The sequence below is a fragment of the Polypterus senegalus genome, chromosome 3, assembly GCF_016835505.1.
Source record: "Polypterus senegalus isolate Bchr_013 chromosome 3, ASM1683550v1, whole genome shotgun sequence".
Lineage (NCBI taxonomy): Eukaryota > Metazoa > Chordata > Cladistia > Polypteriformes > Polypteridae > Polypterus > Polypterus senegalus.
This window is the reverse complement of record NC_053156.1, coordinates 290,159,976-290,182,440: the sequence shown is the minus strand read 5'-3', so window position 1 is coordinate 290,182,440 and position 22,465 is coordinate 290,159,976. Positions and strand designations below refer to the sequence as shown.

The window sequence follows — 22,465 nt, the reverse complement described above, 5'->3', positions numbered from 1 at the left end:
AAGTCTTGGCGGTGCTAATATGAAGACAAGGGCCAGCAAACTGGCAGCATTGACATGCATAATTTAAGGCAGTGGACGAGAATCCCAGTCTGTGATGAACCCCAACAAATTCTCACTTTTGGTGACCATAAGGAAGTCATTTAGTAGCCAGGTCACTAAATCTCTGCAAGACCCCCTGAAGGAGGCACAATTGATGCAGTGCCTGACCTCTTCTTTTTTGACTGTCTTCTCAGAATATTAATTGCTGAGGTGTTTTCTCAGGGGTAAGTAGACGGTCTCGATGCTACCTGGGCTGGATGGGCATCCCAGCCAGGAGAGGGAGCAGACCTGGAAGGAAGGACTGAAAAAGGTGGACGGACAGCCCATTATAAAGAAAAGATATCTCTGGGTTTTTTTTATTTTCCCGGCAAGCTTTATGGCAGAAACACTGGTTATCGTCACACAATGTGCAGGAAACCCGGGCATCAGCAAGCCCAAACCCCGACACGAACACACAAGCACAGTCCCGGGTTCAAATAAAGGTTGATTTATTAACCAACTCCTCTCAGATATATCACAATAAGCACAAAACAGTTTTTTTCTCCTCACAATAATTTTCTCACAACCGCACTAACCCTCATCCAGTCAAGTGTTGCTTCTCCATCCTCCCAGCTCCAACTCATCTGGATAAGAGAGTGTGATCCCTTTTATTGCAGACCCAGGAGTACTTCCGGTGCCAGGGCAATCGCCCGATAGAAGTACTTCCAGGTCACATGGAAGTCCATCACAGTAGGTAGCTTGTCTCCCTGCAGTGCCCTCTTGCGGTACCCCGTGACCCCTGCAGGACTAAATTTCCCGGCATGCCCTGCTGGCTTTCCGCTGGACACGCTGCTGCCATCTATCATGCCAGGGGAATAAAAAAAACCCCAACGATATCTTTTCATTTTAATGGTCTGTCCATCCACCCTGTCCTATCCTGCCTTCCAGGTCTGCTTCCTCTCCTGCCCTGGATGACCATCCAGCCCATGTGGCATCTACAATAGACAGACATGAAAGATGCCATATGATAGATAGTTTGATAGATGTGAAAGGCACTATTCAATAGACAGATTGGAAAGGCACTACATGACAGACATGTGAAAGGAACTATATGATAGATAGATTGATAGATAGACCTTCATCTATCTATCTATCTATCTGGCTCATGTTAATTCAGTATTTTGGTTCTGAAGTCCAGGTGACAGGTCACTGGTTAGTTGGCGAGATCATGTCTTGTGCATGAGGACACACAAGTGACTATAGATAGGAAACTGCCTGTCCTCAGATGAGCTAATACAACATGCAGTCCATTTTCATGGAAATTTCACCAAGTTCTTGTAAGGTGTTTAAGCATGTAGTTAAGGAGATCAACAGCTTCAGAGAGTCGCTGTCACTTGTGGACACTAAATCAACACTGCAGTTGACAGGCCTTGATATAAAGCAGGAGTGGGCAGAGACACCCTGGACGTAAATAGACGCCACTTTCATTTAAATACAGATCAATCTCTTTTATTGCAGCCACACTTTCAACTGGAAAGTTTACTCTCAGGGTTCAGCACCAGCTGAGACACCTCTGGATAATCCTGAACTTGGGTGGTCTGGTGGCTGCAGACCTGCACTGAAACTGTAAAGGTTGTGGGGTTCATTTTGAATATACTGTGACCTGAGGACAGACTTGCACGAGTTGCTACAAAATGTTGGAGCACCAACAGGGAGACCACATTTAATAAAGTAAAAGGAAACAAAAACTGGGCGCAAAGGTTCCAACAAAAGATGGCATTTTAGCCCGATAAATAGAATTGATTTCAGTCGTTTGGCAGCTATAATAACACAGTAGAGCTTGCTCCAGGTCATAATTCCAGGTGCAGATGCCACCCTGTTGGGGACCAGTTGGCTTTATTAAGCCCCTACTGGAAGGGTTGTACAGTTGATAAGAGTTGTACAGGACAACTACAAGGGAAGTGTGACCGTGGTGAGGTCTGCAGTAGGAGCGATGGATGCATTCTAGGTGGAGGTGGGATTACATCAGGGATTGGCTCTGAGCCCTTTCTTATTTGCAGTGGTGATGGACAGGTTGACAGATGAGATTAGACAGGCGTCCCTGTGGACTATGATGTTTGCTGATGACATTGTGATCTGTAGAGAGAGTAGGGAGGAGGTTGAGGAGACCCTGGAGAGGTGGAGATCTGCTCTAGAGAGGAGAGGAATGAAGGTCAGTAGGAACAACAGAAACAACAGAATACATGTGTGTGAATGAGAGGGAGATCAGTGAAATGCTGAGGAAGAAGGGAGTAGAGTTGGTGAAGGTGGAGGAGTTTAAATACTTGGGATCAACAGTACAGAGTAACAGGGATTGTGGAAGAGAAGTGAAGAAGAGAGTGCAGGCAGGGTGGAATGGGTGGAGAAGAGTGTCAGGAGTGATTTGTGACAGACGGGTATCAGCAAGAGTGAAAGGGAAGGTCTACAGGATGGTAGTGAGACCAGCTATGTTATACGGGCTGGAGACGGTGGCACAGGAGACAGAGCTGGAAGTGACAGAGTTAAAGATGTTAAGATTTGCATTGGGTGTGACGAGGATGAACAGGATTAGAAATTAGGACATTAAAGGGTCAGCTCAAGTTGGACGGTTGGGAGACAAAGTCAGAGAGGCGAGATTGTGTTGGTTTGGACATGTGCAGAGGAGAGATGATGGGTATATTAGGAGAAGGGTGCTAAGGATAGAGCTGCCAGGGAAGAGGAGAAGAGGAAGACCTAAGAGAAGGTTTATGGATGTGGTGAGAGAGGACATGCATGTATGGGTATAACAGAACAAGATACAGAGGACAAAGATATGGAAGAAGATGATCCGCTGTGGCAACCCTTAACGGGAGCAGCTGAAAGAAGAAGACTGGAAGGGGCTTCCTTGGAGCTGCATGTGGGAAAGGAGGGACATCATTAATGTGAACACCCCCTCTTTGTCCTGGACTGGTATTGCTTACCTCAGCAGAGCCTGGAAGTTAATCCCCAGGCACACACACTGTATGTGACAGCATGACATAAAGAATAGCTCGTGACTCATTTTGGATCAGGGGTAGCCTGCATTTGAGTTGTGACTCAGCACTTCATTTAAAGGACGTACGGTTTGTGACGAGGCTCATCATTAGTCGCCACAGACAATTTAAGCAGGCAACATTGATTATTGCTCAAGGAGGACCTTCTTTCAAATGAGACTGTCCACATACAGTTAGGTCCATAAATATTTGGACAGAGACAACTTTTTTCTCATTTTGGTTCTGTACATCACCACAATGAATTTGAAATGAAACAACTCAGATGCAGTTGAAGTGCAGACTTTCAGCTTTAATTCAGTGTTTTGAACAAAAGATTGCATACAAATGTGAGGCAACCAAGATATTTTTTTAACACAATCCCTTCATTTCAGGGGCTCAAAAGTAACTGGACAAATTAAATAATTGGAAATAAAATGTTAATTTCTAATACTTGGTTGAAAACCCTTTGCTGGCAATGCCAGCCTGAAGTCTTGAACTCTTGGGCATCACCAGATGCTGGGTTTCCTCCTTTTTAATGCTCTGCCAGGCCTTTACTGCAGCGGCTTTGCTTTCAGTTGCTGTTTGTTTGTGGGCCTTTCTGTCCGAAGTTTAGTCTTCAACAAGTGAAATGCCTGCTCAATTGGGTGGAGATCAGGTGACTGACTTGGCCATTCAAGAATTTTCCACTTCTTTGCTTTAATAAACTCCTGGGTTGCTTTGGCTGTCTGTTTTGGGTCATTGTCCATCTGTATCATGAAACGCCGCCTAATCAATTTGACTCATTTAGCTGGATTTGAGCAGACAGTATGTCTCTGAACACCTCAGAATTCATTCGGCTGCTTCTGTCCTGTGTCACATCATCAATAAACACTAGTGTCCCAGTGCCACTGGCAGCCATGCACGCCCAAGCCATCACACTGCCTGACTCCACCGTGTTTTACAGATGATGTGCTATGCTTTGGATCATGAGCTGTTCCACGCCTTCTCCATACTTTTTTCTTGCCATCATTCTGGTAGAGGTTGATCTTGGTTTCATCTGTCCAAAGAATGTTTTTCCAGAACTGTGCTGGCTTTTTTAGATGTTCTTTAGCAAAGTCCAATCTAGCCTTTCTATTCTTGAGGCTTATGAGTGGCTTGCACCTTGCAGTGCACCCTCTGTATTTACTTTCATGCAGTCTTCTCTTTATGGTAGACTTGGATATCGATACGCTGACCCCCCTGGAGAGTGTTGTTCACTTGGTTGGCTGTTGTGAAGGGGTTTCTCTTCACCATGGAAATGATTCTGCGATCATCCACCACCATTGTCTTCCATGGACGTCCAGGTCTTTTGCGTTGCTGAGTTCACCAGTGCTTGCTTTCTTTCTCATGATGTACCAAACTGTAGATTTTGCCACTCGTAATATTGTAGCAATTTCTCGGATGGTTTTTTCTGTTTTCGCAGCTTAAGGATGGCTTCTTTCACCTGCATGGAGAGCTCCTTTGACCGCATGTTGTCTGTTCACAGCAAAATCTTCCACATGCAAGCACCACACCTCAAATCAACTCCAGGCCTTTTATCTGCTTAATTGATAATAACAGAACGACGGACTTGAACACACCTGCCATGAAGTAGCCTTTGAGTCAATTGTCCAGTTACTTTTGAACCCCTGAAATAAAGGGATTATGTTCAAAAAATGCTTTAGTTGCCTCACATTTTTATGCAATCATTTTGTTCACCCACTGAATTAAAGCTGAAAGTCTGCACTTCAACTGCATCGGAGTTGTTTAATTTCAAATTCATTGTGGTAATGTACAGAACCAAAATGAGAAAAAAAGCTGTCTCTGTCCAAATATTTATGGACCTAACTGTATTAGAAGGACAATTTGACTTGCTTTTCCTCCATTCACAAGTCACAAGCTGATTTTCTTTCTTTTCAAAAAATGTGTTAACGATTACCAAATCAGATGCCATGGCAAAATCTACTATCCTCTCCTTTTCTCCATTTACCTCACCTACTCCCCACTCTCTACGTCCCCACTTAGGGGACCACCCACAAAACACAACGCACGTGATACATGAAAGTAAAACATTAACATAAAACAACAAACAAAAAGTGGACAAAAAAATACAGAAACAAGAATATGAACCCCAGCCAGGGGAGAAACCCCGGGTGACACATCACAGACAAAACAACACTGCCATTATGAATGACGACCCCACTCTCTGGCCTGAAACAGTTCTCAGATAAAGACCACTGATCAACGGTGAGGAAGGGGCCAAGTCAGGTTAGAAGAAAAGTTTTTCTGTAAATAACGATGGCAGTCAATTTACTAACACTAATCATTATATACAAATGAAAAATTGAGAAAAGACAAGTACTGCAGATCAAGGGTGGTGTACAGTGCAAAAAATGACAGTGTGGCGCACTTCTGTTGCCATCTTTTTGGAAGTGAGAGTAGAAATCAATTCAGTAGAGACGCCTGCTGAGGCCAAATCACACAGAGTGAAGTTTTAGTCAGCTCTTATGTCTCAGGGTGGATGATGGAACGGTTCTTACAGATGACTACTTTGAGCTGTTGTTTCAAGCTCATCCTCTGGCTAGGACATTGGGTCCACGGTTCTTGAGGCTGATTCTCTAATTAGCTGTGGACCACCCGGTCTCACTGAGACTGGAAAGACATTGAACGAGCTGAAGATAGGGAAGGCTGCAGTGATCTGTGGTATCCAGAATGAACTTCTCCAGGCTGGTGGCAAGGCTGTCCTCCAGACATTGCAGGCAGTCTTTGCTTCCATTTGGGAGACAGGTGTCATCCCAACGGACAAAAAAACAGGACTTTTCGTCCTTGTCTTGGCAAAGGGAAGGGTGATCTCTAACTACAGGGGGATAACAATGTTCTTGGTGCCAGGTAAGGTCCTTGCTAGGGTCATCCTAAATAGGATCCGTGATCACCTGCTCAAATACCAGTGACCAGAGCAGTCTGGTTTATCAGCCGCATCCTGGCACTGAGGGTTCTCATCAAGTCCAAACGTGAATATCGGCAGAGTTTCCTTGCAGCCTTTGTCAATTTTTGTAAAGCATTCGACTCAGTTGATTGAGCTGCCCTGTGGGACATCCAGAGACTTTGTGGGATTCCCCCTAGAGTTGCTGGATATCATGGCCAGCCTGTAAACTGGTACTGTGAGTGCTGTGCAGAGTGGAGACAGAACCTCTGTGTTTTTCCTAATTGATTCTGGGGTCTGTCAGAGGTCTGTTTTTGCTCCTACTCTGTTCAGTGCTTGCATGGACAGGGTGTTGGGGAAGTTGGTGGGGTCTGGCAGCTGTGAGGCATCTGTTGGTGAAGAAAGATTCACTGATCTTGACTTTACCGACGATGCTGTGATCTTCTTGGAGTCAGTGGAGACTCTGATCAGGACTCTCGAGAGACTGAATGAGGGGTCTGAGTGTCTGGGCTTGTGAAGCATCCTCATAAAATCCAACATCCAGGCTTTTAATGACCTCTTGGGCACGGCCATCAGCAGTGTGTCTGTTTGCGGAGAGAGCGTCGACCTCATCGAGCAGGTTACTTACCTCAGCAGTGACATTCGTGTCTCTGGTGACTCTTCCTATGAAGTCAGTAGATGGATTGGGAGAGCAATCGGGTCATAAGGTCACTGTAAAGGTGCGTGTGGTACTCCCAATATCTATGCAAAAGGACGAAGGTCCAAGTCTTTAGAGTCCTGGTGCTTCCTATCTTGCTATATGGTTGCGAGACAAGGACAATATCCAGTGACTCGTGATGAAGACTGGACTCCTTCATATGTTCATATTCTTTGGAGAATCCTTGGTTCCCACTGGTTTGACTTTGTATTGCTCAAATGAGGCACATGACCTGCATTGTGAGGGAGCGTCAGTTACGACACTACAGCCATGTGGAACGATTCCCTGAGGGTGATCCAGCTTGCAGAATTCTCATTGCTGAGGACTCGAGTGGCTGGACCAGACCAAGGGGCCGCCCACATAACACCTGGCTGCGGCAGACAGACAGGTCACTTCTGAGGGGGTGGGAGTGGACTGCGTGTCTGCCTGGGGGGTTGCCAACCAGGACCCAAAGCTGTTTTGTCGTGTGGAGGGTGTAGCAACACGTTGTACCAGTGCATGCCCTCCAACCTGACCTGTCCTGACCTTATGTCTCATGCACACACAAACACATGAACACATGCTGCATGAATGCCTTTGTAGATTTCGAACTGTGTTTTGGGTCATTGTCTTGTTGGAATATCCAACCCCTGCGTAACTTCAACTTTGTGACTGATGCCTGAACATTATCCTGAAGAATTTGTTGCTATTGGGTTGAATTCATCCGGCCCTCGACTTTAACAAGGGCCCCAGTCCCTGAACTAGCCACACAGCCCTACAGCATGATGGGACCTCCACCACATTTGACAGTAGGTAGCAGGTGTTAATCTTGGAATGTGGTGTTCTTCTTCCGCCATGCAAAGTGTTTTTTGTTAGGACCAAACAACTCAATTTGTGCCTCATCAGTCCAAAGCACTTTGTTCCAAAATGAATCTGACTTGTCTAAATGAGCATTTGAGTACAACAAGCGACTCTGTTTGTGGCAACGTGAGTGCAGAAAGGGCTTCTTTCTCATCCCCCTGCCATACAGATGTTCTTTGTGCAAATTGCGCTGAATTGTAGAACGATGTACAGATACACCATCTGCAGCGAGATGTTCTTGCAGGTCTTTGGAGGTGATCTGTGGGTTGTCTGTAACCATTCTCACAATCCTGCCATATGCTGCTCCTGTATTTTTCTTGGCCTGCCAGACCCGAGTTGGTTTAACAGCAACTGTGCCTGTGGCCTTCCATTTCCTGATTCCATTCCTTACACTTGAAACTGACAGTTTAAACCTCTGAGATGGCTTTTTGTAGCCTTCCCCTAAACCAGGAGACTCAACAATCTTTGTTTTCAGATCTTTGGAGAGTTGCTTTGAGGATCCCATGCTGTCTGTCACTCTTCAGAGGAGAGTCAAAGGGAAGGAAGCACAACTTGTAATTGACCACCTTAAATACCTTTTACCACTCACGATTGGACACTCCTGTCTGTAAAGTTCAAGGCTTAACAAGGTCATCCAACCAATTTGGTGTTACAAGTAATCAGCAGTGACAGGCATTCAAATCAGCACAATGACAAAGGGACCCACATTTGTGCACAGCCAGTTTTTCACATTTGATTTCATTTCATACAACTAAATACTGCGTCACTAAAAATCTTTGTTCGGAAAACACCGCAGTACTCAGATGTTCCTAGGAAATGAAAGACATACCACTGTTATCTTTTGTGTTGAAAGGAGAGTCAATTATTATGCAGGCTGAGAGGGGTTTCCAAACTTTTTCATATGACTGTAAGTGTGTGTGTGTGTGTGTGTGTACACAAACACACACAAACACATATATATACAATCACTTTCACACAAGTACTCAAAAACTTTGCTTTGCGTCAGGTGCATCCCATTCTATTGCTTGTTCCGAGTCCACCTGTGGTTAACTCAGCTGACTGGGTGTGATTAAGAAAAGCACACACCAGTCTACAGAATGTACACAGTTAATGAAAAAACAAACCATGAGGTGAAAGGAAATGCCTGCAGAGGTCAGTAACAGGACTGTGTTGAGGCACAGATCTGAGGAAGGCTACAAAAAAAAAAAAGCGTCTACAGAACAGAAGGTTCCCAACAGCTCAATGGTCTCCATATTTCTTAAATGGAAGAAGTTTGGAAAAAACAACAACTCTTCCTAGCGCTGGCCACCTAGCAAAACCGAGTAATCAGAGGAGAGAAGGAAAAAAAAACACCATGGTAAGAGAGGTGACCAAGAACCAAATGGTTACTCTAGTTAAACTTCAGATAACCTTTGTAGAGATGGGAGGGACTTCCAGGAGGACAAGCATCACTGCAACACTTCACCATTCTGGGTTTTATGGCAAAGCAGCCAGAAAGAAGCCTCTCCTCAGTAAAAGATACATGAAAGCCCACTTGAAGTCTACAAAAAGGCATCTAAAGGACTCGGAATGAGAAAATCAAGATTCTCTAGTCTGATGAAACCAAGATTGAACTGTGTGGCCTAGTTTCTAAAGTTCATATCTGGAAGACACCAGGCACCACTAATCACCAATTCCATTTGAACAGTGAAGCATGCTGGTAGCACATCATGCTGCTGACTTTGGGACTGTGAGACCAATCATGGTTGAGGGAAGACTGAACTGAGTCAAGAATAAAGATATCCTTAATAAAAACCGACTCCAGAGTGCTACGGACGTCACGCAGGACCAAAGATTCACCTTCCAAAGCAAAGACAGACGTCTGGTTTAGGGACAAGTGTGTGAATGCCCTTTAGTTGCACTGTAAGAAACTAGACTTGAACCCAATGAAACATCTCTGGAGAGATCTGAAAATAGCTGACAACTAACGCTGTCCCTTCCAAGCTCACAGAGCTCAAGAGGATGAGCAGAGAAGAATGGCAGAAAATCCCCAAATCCAGGTGTGCAAAGCGGATCACTTTAAAACGCAAGAAAACAACAGAGAAGTTTTAACTCTCTGAGGAAATGGACTGAAAGCATGTAAAATTTCAGTTTTAGATTTTTAATCAAATATTTCTAAGTATCCTGCTTTTGCTTTGTCATTCTGGGGTATTGAGTGTTGCTTGATGTGGGGAAAAATTAATTTAAACAATTTTAGCACAATGCAGCAACATAAAATTTTAAAAAGAGAAGGGGTCTGAATACCCTGTATATTCCCCAAGACCACTAGAAGGCAGTGGCATTTTCCTACCACCACATTTAATGATCCCACTCCGTGACGGCTAGGGAATGCATTTACCAAAGTCTCTGTCGACATGGGTGACCTGCAAATGATTCCTAGTAGGCAGGGGTGATGCCAGAAGTATTGCCAGAACCAATCTTAGACGAGCTTCCATCTTCACAGTCAAGTAAATAAGAATCAGAACCAGCTTTATTGGCCAAGTATATATTTACACATACAAGGAATTGGACTCCGGTTTTACCTTGCTCTCTGTGCATGTGTATTAGTGTATACAACTGTCACAAAGTAACATTTCTAAATGTGTCAATATTCTATTGTTGTTTATTGAGGTTTAGGGAAAGGCCCAGTATTATTACTGAAACTGACTTGTTTTGTATTTCCGGGCTGTTCCTTTTTTTCTCTCCATTTTAATTGTTACTGATCTGTATTAAATTTAGAACCCCTACATCTAAACCAGTCTGCACTGGTCTCTATTCCGGATACAAGATTGACTCTATAGCTCAACACAAAGTCACTGATGCTCAGTCTTTGGAACAGGAGATGCAGGAGGCTAACAAGCTAACAGCCAAGTGAGAATTATTTCATGGCAAATCTGAGATAAAGAAAAGTTTCTTAAGACCACACCCAGATGCCTATACGGTCTAAACAACACAAGACTTGTTTTCAGCTAGGTACCATATAATCCTGTCCTTTGAAGCATCACGTCAAGATTTCCTGCTGACGTTACAGGATTTCCTGATTTGACCAACAGTACCTCGCCACAGTGAGCATATTTTTAGATCAACAGATGTCTATGACTCAATATGGAGAAGAAATGTCAAGGCAGACACAACACACAAAAATAGTTGAATAAAAAAGTGTATTTAGGAATGGACTGCACCCTGCTACACATTAACAGCCTGAAGACACTTAATGAGCATCAAATAAAAGCAGGGCTGATTTTTAAGACTGTTTTATGAGACAACTCTACATAAAAACTTCCTAAGTGGTTATTAAAACACAAGCCTACCAACTGGGAAAGGCAAATTCAATTTAATGTTGAGTTACCGGGCTTTAAAGCACATAATGAAGAGCCAGTTCTCCATGCATGCATCAGATGCCTTCACACATGTTTGACCCGGTCAAGTGCCACGTAAAAGCTCTTCTTGTCTTCCAGGCAGTGCCAGCCGATGGGCCCAATCTCACAGTCCGCACAGATCAGGTATTTGATGTTGCCTACGTCTTTCGTGAAGCCAACATTTTCAAAGGTGTACATGTCCTCTACGAGCCAGTGGTCTGTCAGCAGGTCTCCATCACCATCTCCTTTTTGTCCAGAATCACCCAGTGATGTTTTTTTCTGCATTGATGGGAGAAACAACTGATGGAAATGGGAAAGAAAAGGATAGATTACTAAGACGGACGGGTTACAGAACAAAAACAAATGAAGAGCAAAGACAAATCAAACTGAGAAAACCACAACGCTGCTGGTAAACCTCCGAGTCACTGGGTACCTGCGAGTAAATTACAGCGATACCTTGAGATACGAGTTTAATTCGTTCCGTGACCGAGCTCGTAAGTCAAAATGCTTGTATCTCAAATCAGTTTTCCTCATAATTGAAATGAGATTAATTCGTTCCAGCCCCCAAAAAACCACCCCTATTTTTTGTTAAATGTTTTCAACATAAGAAAAATTTATAATGAAGAAATATTGTATACAAACAAAATAAAACCTAATACATAAAAGAGAATCAAAAGAAATAAACAGATGTTGACGAAGCCGATTAGCGTATTGTAATGTTTTTTTCCTTTCACTTCACTTTGGCTTAACTTAATTTTCTTCTTCACTAGTTTTTTTCTTTTTTGCCACGCTTTCATCACTTTCATTCGCAGGGTGTTTCAATAGAAACCTGTCCAAGGAGCTTTGTTCAGTCCTGCCCTCTAGAATGTTTCTGAAATGAGTTAGGCAAATGGCATTAAATAGCGCCGCTGCGCGATCACTTGCAACTTTTTCACTGTGTTTCTTTTCTTTAAGGTTCGAAACTTTTTCCCACGTTGCAAACACTTCCTTTATCTCACTTTAAGAGATAACCTCCTCCGCGATACCGATCTCCTGCAGAATCTCCGTATGTTGATGCGTCTGTAGTTTCGTCAACTCCTTTGTCGTCAGTTCCTTGTCATGTGAGGCGACAAGCTCTTTGATGGCTCGTATTTCAAATTTTGGCTCGTAACTCAAGGCAAAAAATCGACTTAGTGATGGCTCGTATCTCAAAAAACTTGTACGTTGGGGCACTCGTATCTCAAGGTACCACTGTATTTTAACCTAAAAGGGTACCAATTGGACTGATAAAAAAAAATTAAAAATAAAAGCACCCAGACCTTGCAAGTTAGTTTGAATAAAGGCACCAGCCAAAAATAAAAGCATACCAAACTAAAGAAGTGGTACAGCACATCAGGTGAAAGAATGGCATGACACCACAGCATCACTTGCACCCACATAGAAATGGTGGCAGCCTGGTGTTTCTGAAGATCCTTTGTGTTTTTTTTCTCTATTCTTCCAAATCTATAGATACCTTCTTAAGAATGATTTGGGAATGCCCTACAACAGGGGTGTCAAAATCAGATCCTGGATAGCCAACACTCTTTAGACCATGATCTTCTTGGATGATCCTACTCTGGCTTAATTTAAACTTTGAACATTATAAAAACGTTTGATGAGAACAGGGCATTTAGCCATTCCAAGCTTGGTAATCCTATTCATGAAATTCCTCCAATACAACATCAATTCAGGTTTTGAATGTTCCTAGAGTCCTACTGTCTACCACACTACTTGGTCACTTTTTCCATGTGTCTAAAGTTCTGTGTGTGAAGAAAAACTTGCCAATACTTGTGCAAAAATAACCCTTGCGTTTCCAAATGTGAAGTCATTTTAAATTAACTAGCGGGACCGATTGCACTAATTCCTTTCAGATTTTTGAATACTTCAGTCATGTATCCTCCTAATATCCTTTTGACTAAACTGAAAAGGCTCTGCCCTTTAAATCTTTCTTCATAACTTGTTCCCTGTAATCTCAGAGTCAGCCGAATTGATCTTCTCGGGACTTTCTCTAGCACTACTATGCTTTTTCTTTTGTAAATTGGAGACCACGTGTGTGTTTTACTCCAGTGGAGACCTCAGTAGTTCATTATATAACTTAAATATAACCCACCCTTGACTTGTACTTCTCACATCATAATATAGAGTCATGTGAGAAAGTAAGTACAACCCGTGGAAGTTGTTGACTCCCCAAAATATTTTAGCAGTCATACAGATAGATATTCATGCAAAATGCAAACAGTGCCTACTGATAAAGGTGATCTACTTGAATAAGTGGCACATAAAATTGACATGACGCATTCATTCTCACCATCAAAATGAACAAAAATGCAGATCTGTCATGTGGAAAAAGTAAGTTAATTTATCAGCACTTCAAATCCATCATATTAGAATCAGGTCTTCAAGATTACTGTAGGTACCAATGATTAGAACCTCCTTAGAGGAAGAATCTGCAGCTTGACCCTGTCTTAGTTAAATGTGCAGATATTAAGGGTCTGGTGTTCTATTTGCTTCTTGCATTTGTGGGGTCATCATGCTAAAATCAAAAGAGCTTTGTGAAACCCTCAGAAAGAAGGTTGTGGATATCTAGGAGGAAGCAAGGGATTTAAAAGGATCGGCAAATTCTTTAAAACTAATCATTGCACTGCAAGAAAAATAATCTACTAGTGGTACAAATTTCAAACGACAGTACTTGTGTACTAAATGGACAGCAGTGAAACCTCCCCCACGGAGCCCACAACTAGAATGGGTAGGGGGAAACCTTACACAACCTCCCCTCTTCAGTTTGTGTCTCTAGTTTTCCAACCCCAGAAATGAATATTTGAATATTTAAAATATTCAAATTAGGGTTATATTTAATATTATATATATATATATATATATATATATATATATATATATATTGTTTTAATATAATACTAAAATTTTTAATATATTTAATATTTGAATTTTTCAAAACACTTCCGTTTTTGGCATTCCATCTGTCCATTTAGTACACAAGTACCCAATCGACTGTTAGTTTGTCCAGGACTGGTCAGTCCAGCAAATTCAACCCAAGAGCCGACAATCTGATGCTAAAAGAAGTCCCCAAGAACCTCAAAATTTCATTATAGGACCTGTAAGTAAAATCTTGCATTGCTGGTGTCAAAGTACATGCATCTACTGTACAATCAGAAAGAGGCGGCACACATTTGACCTGCAGATAATGTGTGCCTGGAAAAAGCCTTTGTGGTCCAAAAAGAACATTGGAGCAAGACTACAGTCTGTCATTGAACATCAAGGCCAGTGGTTCTTATCCTTTTTTTTTTTTTTATCTTGCAACCCAATTTTTCCTTTTCATGCGTCATCCTGGGATTTTACCCTTGGAGAATAGCCACCAATCGTCATCCCCTTCCCCCCTTAGAATTGCGGCCAATCTTCACCCTGGAAAGGGTTCATTTCCCCTAGGGGAATCACAGATGACAGTCATAATGGAGCAATGACACTTGCTCAAGCTGCAAGTGGTGACTAATCGCTAGAAACTGCACAAATTGTTCGTGATCCACAGTTTGAGCCAACTGGAATACTGTGCTCTGGACATATGACTCAAAGATAAGAGTTGTTTGTCACAAACTGAAAGCAGCATTTCAGGAGAAGAACCTCATACCAGCTGTGAAGCACAGTGGTGAAAATGTTATTGCCTCAGGGACTACGCAGCTTATAGTCAAAAGTCCACCGTGAATTCGGCATCATATCAAAATGTACTTAAGGAGATTGGAAGCCATCTGTCTGAAAGTTGAAACTGAACTGGATATGAACCTTTCAGCACAATAATGATCAGAAGTACAATAGCAAACCAAGGAATGCCTTTAAAATGAAGAAATGGAAGGTGATGGACTGGCCTAGTCAAAGCCCCGATTTAAATCTCATTGAAGTCTTGTGTGGAGATTTAAAAATAGGCAGTAAGTGCATGGAAACCCACAAACATCTTGTAACTGAAAGAACTGCATGGACGTGTTCACAACTTCACCGAGTCGCTGCCTGAGACTGGTGGTCTTTTACACAAAACACCTACAAGAAGTCATTTCTGCTCAAGGGTGTAAAACCAGTTTCTGAGGCAAAGGGTGGATATACTTGTTTCACAATAGACCCATTATATCTATTGACTTATTCAACATAAATATGATTTAAAAAAAAAAAAAAAGCAGATTGTCCTTACATTTTCTGCTGCTTCACCACCTGATGCCACAGGTCCGCCACGCCCTCGACCCTCTGCAGTTCGCATACTGGGAGAAGGTGGGAGCGGAGGATGCCATCATATATATGCTACAGAGGCAGTGGTGCTGTAAGAATTATGTTTCTGGACTTCTCTGGCGCCTTCAACACCATCCAACCTCTGCTCCTTAGGGACAAGCTGACTGAGATGGGAGTAGATTCACACCTGGTGGCATGGATCGTGGACTATCTTACAGACAGACCTCAATATGTGCGTCTTGGAAACTGCAGGTCTGACATTGTGGTCAGCAACACAGGAGTGCCACAGGGGACTGTACTGATCCTGTTCAGCCAACATACATCGGACATCCAATATGATTTGGAGTCCCACCACGTTTGATGATGACACTGCTATCGTGGGCTGCATCAGGAGTGGGTAGGAGGAGGAGTACAGGAAGCTAATCAAGGACTTTGTTAAATGGTGCGACTCAAACCACTTACAACTGAACAAAAGAAAAACCAAGGAACTGGTGGTGGATTTTAGAAGGCCCAGGCCCCTCATGGACCCCGTGATCACCAGAGGTGACTGTGCAGAGGGTGCAGACCTATAAATGCCAGGGAGTGCAGCGGGATGATAAATTGGACTGGACTGCCAATACTGATGCTCTGTGCAAGAGAGGACAGAGCCAACTATACTTTCTTTAAAGGCTGGCGTCCTTCAACATTTGGAATAAGATGCTGCAGATGTTCTACCAGACGGTTGTGGCGAGCGCCCTCTTCTACACGGTGGTGTGCTGGGGAGGCAGCATAAAGATGAAGGACGCCTCACACCTGGACAAACTTGTTAGGAAGGCAGGCTCTATTGTAGGAATAAAGTTGGACAGTTTGACATCTGTGGCAGAGCGACGGGCGCTGAGCAGACTCCTGTCAGTCATGGAGAATCCACTGCATCCACTGAACAGGATCATCTCCAGACAGAGGAGCAGCTTCAGCCACAGACTGCTGTCACCGTCCTGCTCCACTGACAGACTGAGGAGACCCCACACTATGCGACTCTTCAATTCCACCCAGGCGGGTAAACGTTAACATTACACAAAGTTATTGTCTGTTAGACCTGCATTGTTATCACTCTTTAATTTAATATTGTTCTTTATCAGTATGCTGCTGCTGGAGTATGTGAATTTCCCCCTGGGATTAATAAAGTATCTATCTATCTATTTTCATTCAAGTAGATCACCTTTATCTTTAAGCACTGTTTGCATGAAGATCTATCTACCATTTTACCTGTTCAAATATGTTGAAAAAGTCAACGGTTACGGTTTCCATTTCCATTTCCTTAGTTGACCAATGCCTTTATCCAAGGCGACTTCCATTTATGATACACTTGGTTACATACCTTTTGGTTTTCCAACTGGAGCAGAGGCAGGCCAAGTGACTTGCTTGTGGTCACACAGTGTCAGTAAAAGGATTTGAACCCACAACCTACAGCCACTACACCACATTGCCTGCCTAAGCGGAAAACATCTTAAAAGACTCCTCACACCCCGCTCATGACATGTTCCAACTGTTGCCATCAGGTAAAAGATACAGGAGCATCAAAACAAAGACTAATAGACTGAATAACAGTTTCCTGCCTGTTGCTATTAGGGCACTGAATGCCACCTAATCACCACCAATGCAGCAGCGCAATAGATGACATCTTGTGCAATAGTGTTTCATGTGCAATTAAGGTCTTACGTTGAATGTTTGTGTTCTACCTTAATTCTTCTTATCCTTTCGTAATTATATTTATTTATATTTTGACACCGCAGGGACTGCACCTAATTTCCTTGTATTTGTTACAATGACAATAAAGATATTATGATTAGTTTCCACAGGGTGCACTTACTTTTTCACATGACTATATAACCATTTGGGATAAAAAAAAAAAAAAACCCAGAGGGAGATCACTTGCTTGGCAGAAACAGATCAGAGTTCAGCATATCTGTGCAAGATTATCAAGTTAAAAGGCTGGCTGGTTTATCTGGCGAGGTCAGCCAGTGGTTACTAGTTTTTTAGACGGTGCTTGATTCGCTAGAGGAGGCCCTTTATGGTTGTTAAAGCCTTATTTAAGCATCTTCATTTAATTCCCAGGTGCTGTACCATGAAGGAGAGCATGTCAGTTACATATCCCGGCACCTGGGAATCAATATGAGATGCAAAATATTTTATTTATTAAGTTTTAAACAACTCAGTGTTTACTGTCGTACATCTTGTCTTTTGACATAGTAAATTGCTCTGGCTATATTTTTTTCATTTTTGGAGTCTCCTTTCTTTTTTTATGATTGTGAAGCACCTGTTTTTACACTTCCTGGGTTCTAATAATTAAATCAACATTTTAAAAGTATTTGTTTAATGTTATTTACCCCGTGTTGTACTTTATGACATCTAAGATAAATGGTTACTGTAACAAAATACAACAATACCTAACACAAAGGATGTCAATGAGAACCAATGCTAAACAACAGAAAATATCAAAACACCCACAGAAAATGTCTAAACTAAATCCCAAAGGCCCTAGTGCTGCTATCGTTGGCTCAGACACAAGAATCAGTCTTTATAACATGCTGGTGAGGCCTCATCTGGAGTCCTGGGTGCAGTTTTGGTCTCCAGGCTACAAAAAGGACATAACAGCACTAGAAAAGGTCCAGAGAAGAGCGACTGGGCTGATTAGAGGACTACAGGGGATGAGTTATGAGGAAAAATTAAAAGAGCTGAGCCTTAAAGTTTAAGCGAAAGAGGATTAAGAGGTGACATGACTGAAGTGTTTAAAATTATGAAGGGAATTAGTACAGTGGATCAAAACGTATTTTAAAATGAGTTCATCAAGAACACGGGGACACAGTTGGAAACGTAAGGATAGATCTCGCACAAACATTAGGAAGTTTTCTTTACACAAAAAACAACAGACACTTGGAATAAGCGACCAAGTAGTGTGGTAGACAGTAAGACTTTAGGGACCTTGGAAACTCGACTTTATGTTTTTTGGAAGAAATAAGTGGCTAGGACTGGCGAGCTTTGTTGGGCTGAATGGCCTGTTCTCGTCTCGATTGTTCTAATCTCTGCTACGCTTATTATTGGTGTTTGTCACTCTGCTCAGCAAACTCCCCTCAGTTTTAAAGCTCCATGTCCTGCTGAAAATAGAAAAAGACAAGCTAATTAAATGAGATCAGAGTTATCAGTTGCTGTGAATATGGTTGAAAAAAACCCCTGAAGCCACAGTGGGGCCCCAGGACTGAGAATAAGAACCCCCTGCTCTACTGTGTATTAAAGTCCACAGTTCTACAGTCCCAATCGTAAATTCAGGGCACTAAAATTCAATATTAAAGCAAAGCCGAGGCAGTGGGACTGATGTCTAAATTAGCTGGAGTTTCGAGTCTCTTCATGTCCCCCTCTATCTGCTCTGCTTGTTACTGTCATCTGTCTCCCCCTCCATCCAGTAAACTATAATCAGTGTAAGGCTCAGTGTCCTCCTTTTCCAGATATTGTCTTATATATCTCACTTGCAATCCCACTCAACTACATCCACAAGACCCTTATCCTTGCTGTCCTTATCATTGGCGTTTGTCACCCTGTTCAGTAGACTATACTTGATTCTGAAGTTCTGTGTCCTGCTGTCACTGTTTTGAGGTGTCTGTTTTCCTGCTCATTCTCTTCTATCAAGTATTAGAGCTCAGAGTTCTAAAGTCTCAATTCGACTATCAGTTTGTAACCACCGTCCAATGACATGCAGGTTAGATGAATTGGTGACACTAAATTGCCCCTTGTGTGTGTGTGTGTGTGTGTGTTCACCCTGCGATGGACTGGTGCCCTGTCCCGGGTTTGTTCCTGCCTTGTATCCTATGCTAGCTGGGGGAGACTCCAGCACACCCGCCATGACCATGTTCAGTAATAAGTGAGCTAGAAACTGACCAAATGACTGGTCAATAGAGAAGTGTGTATTTAAAAAAAAAAAAAAACACCCCATTGGGGCTCCTTCATATCAATGGCCTTTAGAATGCTCAACTGTGACAGCTCTCTTTAGCTTTAGCTATATCAGAAGTTATTCTTTCTTTCTGAAAATGTTAATATTACAAATACAGCAGCTACTCTTATTTATTATGTGCAAAATCAAAAATAAATCATTACATCCTAAGTAAATCATTACATTTCTTATGAACACCCGTAATTAGGACGACTTAAGCCAATTCATATTTTCAAACAATTATTATTAGTTTCATTCCTAACTACAAACTGATCAGACGTATTATTTTCCTTTCTGAATGTTTCGTACACGTACAATTTCTTTAGTGAAATTATAAGCCACAAAGCTAAGAAGTTGCTTAATAGTCTTCCGATGTGTACAATGATTTCTACTCTGAGATTACTGTTGATGTCTTTATTTCTTTCCGTTATCCACCTTTAATAGTCGAATGTATTATTTGTACTGTTATATATATTTTAAATGTTTTTTTTTTATGGTATCGTATGTACCATTTTATCATATACATCAATAATTCATAACGAAAGCCTAATCAATCACAAATTCCTGCGCCTGAAAACTATCGCTAAAGATACGAAAATTCAGTTTACACTTCATTACGTCGGCTATTTAAAAGCTATGCATGCAGAAGTAAATTTAAAAAGCGGGGTATTACAAATACCGGAGTCAACTGCCTCAGACGCTATCCTATCACATGCCGAAGACAAGCAGCACACGTTCCCAGGTGGGCTTACCTGTCTCTCCGCAAACTGCGCGGCCCCCGCATTGAGTACAGTGGAGCCGCAGCGGCCGCACTGCACGCTTTTGCTGTTCTTGCCTTCCTCCGACACTAACGCAGAGCGGTCCGACGCTTCCATGGCGGCGGCGGCGGCGGCGGCAACTCGTTCAGCAGGCAGGGCAGCTACACACGGGCGCGTCCTTCGGTTAAACACGATCGGGTGGAAGCACAGCAACGCAGTGCAACGCTTCTATGGTTCCGAATGGCCGCTTATCACAGGTCAGCAAAAATTACACTAATGAAACAAAAAGTTCAATTGTGAATAGTTGTTGTTATTTACATTCATGGACACAATAAACAGATCTAACTAGACTGTTTTCATCACATTCTTTGTACAACACTGAAAATAAATGTAATATAACAAATTACACACTGTATTTAAATCAAATTTTAATTTTGTCACATACAATTACATACACACAGTACAATATGTAGTGAAATGCTTATTTGCGCGACTCCAAGATAAATGTGCAATAAAGAACAATTATGTAACTGCGCTAACACGATGTTTTAGCCACGAATGCGTCATCATCATGGGCGTAGTTTAACATTCAGGTTGGAGGCGGGACAGAACCATCAATATTAATAAAAGCATAAGTGCCTAGTCTTTCCAGCGGTTGCTATGTCTCTGTCATTCCAATAGATGGCGCATCACAAATATTAACACGAATCTCAAACCAATAACATATAACAGAGGCATACTGTATGCTTCTGCGGTGGGCTGGCGCCCTCCCCGGGGTTTGTTTCCTGCTTTCCGCCCTGTGTTGGCTGGGATTGGCTCCAGCAGATACCTGTGACCCTGTAGTTAGGATGTAGCGGGTTGGATAATGGATAACGAATGGTGTCCTGGGGGATTTCCTCCCAGATCTGGACCAGGGCATCACTGAGCTCCTGAACAGGCAGAGATGCAACTTGACGGTGTCAGATGGACCCAAACATAATATCCCACCCAGAGGTGTTCTATTGGATTGAGGTCAGGTGAGTGAGCATGGGGGTCGGGGGTTGTCAATGGTATCAATTCCTTCATCCTCTCGCCAAATGAGGCCGGGCATTGTGGTGCACCAGGAGGAACACAGGAACCACTGCACCAGCATAGGGTCTGACAGTGGGTCCAAGGATTTCATCCCGATACCTAATGGCAGTCAAGGTTCCGTTGTCTAGCCTGTAGAGGTCTGTGTGTCCCTCCATGGATATGTCTCCCCAGACCATCACTGACCTCCTGCCAAACCGGTCATGCCGAACGATGTCACAGGAAGCATAACGTTCTCCACGGCTTCTCCAGACCCTTTCACGTCTGTCACATGTGCTCAGGATGAACCTGCTCTCATCTGTGGAAAGCACAGGGCGCCAGTGGTGGCTCTGTCAATTCTGGTATTCGATGGCAAATGCCAATTAAGCTCCATGGTGCCCACTAGAGCACGTCAGGTCACCCTCATGAAGTCTGTTTCTGATTGTTTGGTCAGAGACATTCAGACCAGTGGCCTGCCTGCCTGCTGGAGGTCATTTTGTAGGCTCTGCCAGTGCTCATCCTGTTCCTCCTTGCCCAAAGAAGCAGATAGCGATAGGTCCTACTGATGGGTTAAGGACCTTCTACGAGGAGCCCTGTCCAGCTCTCATGGAGTAACTGCCTGTCTGTCTCCTGGAATCTCCTCCATGCCCATGAGACTGTGCTGGGAGACACAGCAAACCTTCTGGTAATGCCACGTATTGATATGCCTGCCATCCTGGAGAAGTTGGACTACCTGTGCCACCTCTGTAGAGTCCAGGTATGGCCTCATGCTACCAGTAGTGACATTGACCATAGACAAATGCAAACTGAGTGACAAAACAGATGAGGAGGGAAAAATGTCAGTGGCCTCCCTCCACCTGTGAAACCATTCATTCCCGTTTTGGGGGGCGTCTCATTGTTGCCCCTGTTGTTCCCATAGATACATAGATAGATGTGACAGGCACTATAGAATAGACAGAATGTACTGTATCATTTATAAACCCTGTATTGCAATGCATAACACATGTGGATTAACTTTATTGAGTCCTGCCCAGTAAAGACGTACAGTACAATCAGAAGGCATTCAGACCCCATCACACTTTGTGTTGGAAATTTAACTTTAAATGAACACATTTCCCATTTTTGTTGGTTCAACTACACTCAGTAACTCATAATGTCCAAGTGAAAACACGTTTTCAGAAAGATTTGCAAATTTATTTAAAATCAAAGACTGGAATCTATAATATTCAGACCCTTAATTCAATACTTTGCAGAAGCCCCCCTTGGCAGTATTTCCAGTTTCGAGTCTTCTTGGTAAGTCCCTACAAGCTTTGCACACCAGGATTCGGGCAGTTCATCCCAGTCTTCCTGGCAGATCCTTCTCAATCTCCATTAGTCTGGATAGGAAGCATCTACAATTTGTCATCTTCAGGTGTCTCCACACATGTTCTGTGAGGTTTAAGTCTGGGCCACTCAAGGATACTTTGTTGTTATGTTTTGGATCACTGTCACACTGGAAGGTGAAGAACCACTGCCCAATTCTCAGGTGGCATTCCCATGGAGCAGGTGTTCTTGAAGGTCATCTCTG

General features: G+C 42.9%; 1 protein-coding gene across 1 annotated transcript; it reads right to left on the bottom strand.

Moving 5' to 3' along the window:
• Positions 1-10,666: 10,666 nt before the first annotated feature.
• On the bottom strand, positions 10,667-20,067 carry rabif (RAB interacting factor). The gene is made up of 2 exons (XM_039749418.1): positions 19,846-20,067; positions 10,667-11,181 (listed from the first exon to the last, which is right to left on the bottom strand). The coding sequence occupies exons 1-2, from the start codon at positions 19,966-19,968 to the stop codon at positions 10,927-10,929; spliced, it is 378 nt and encodes a 125-aa protein (XP_039605352.1). The 5' UTR covers positions 19,969-20,067; the 3' UTR covers positions 10,667-10,926.
• Positions 20,068-22,465: the final 2,398 nt, after the last annotated feature.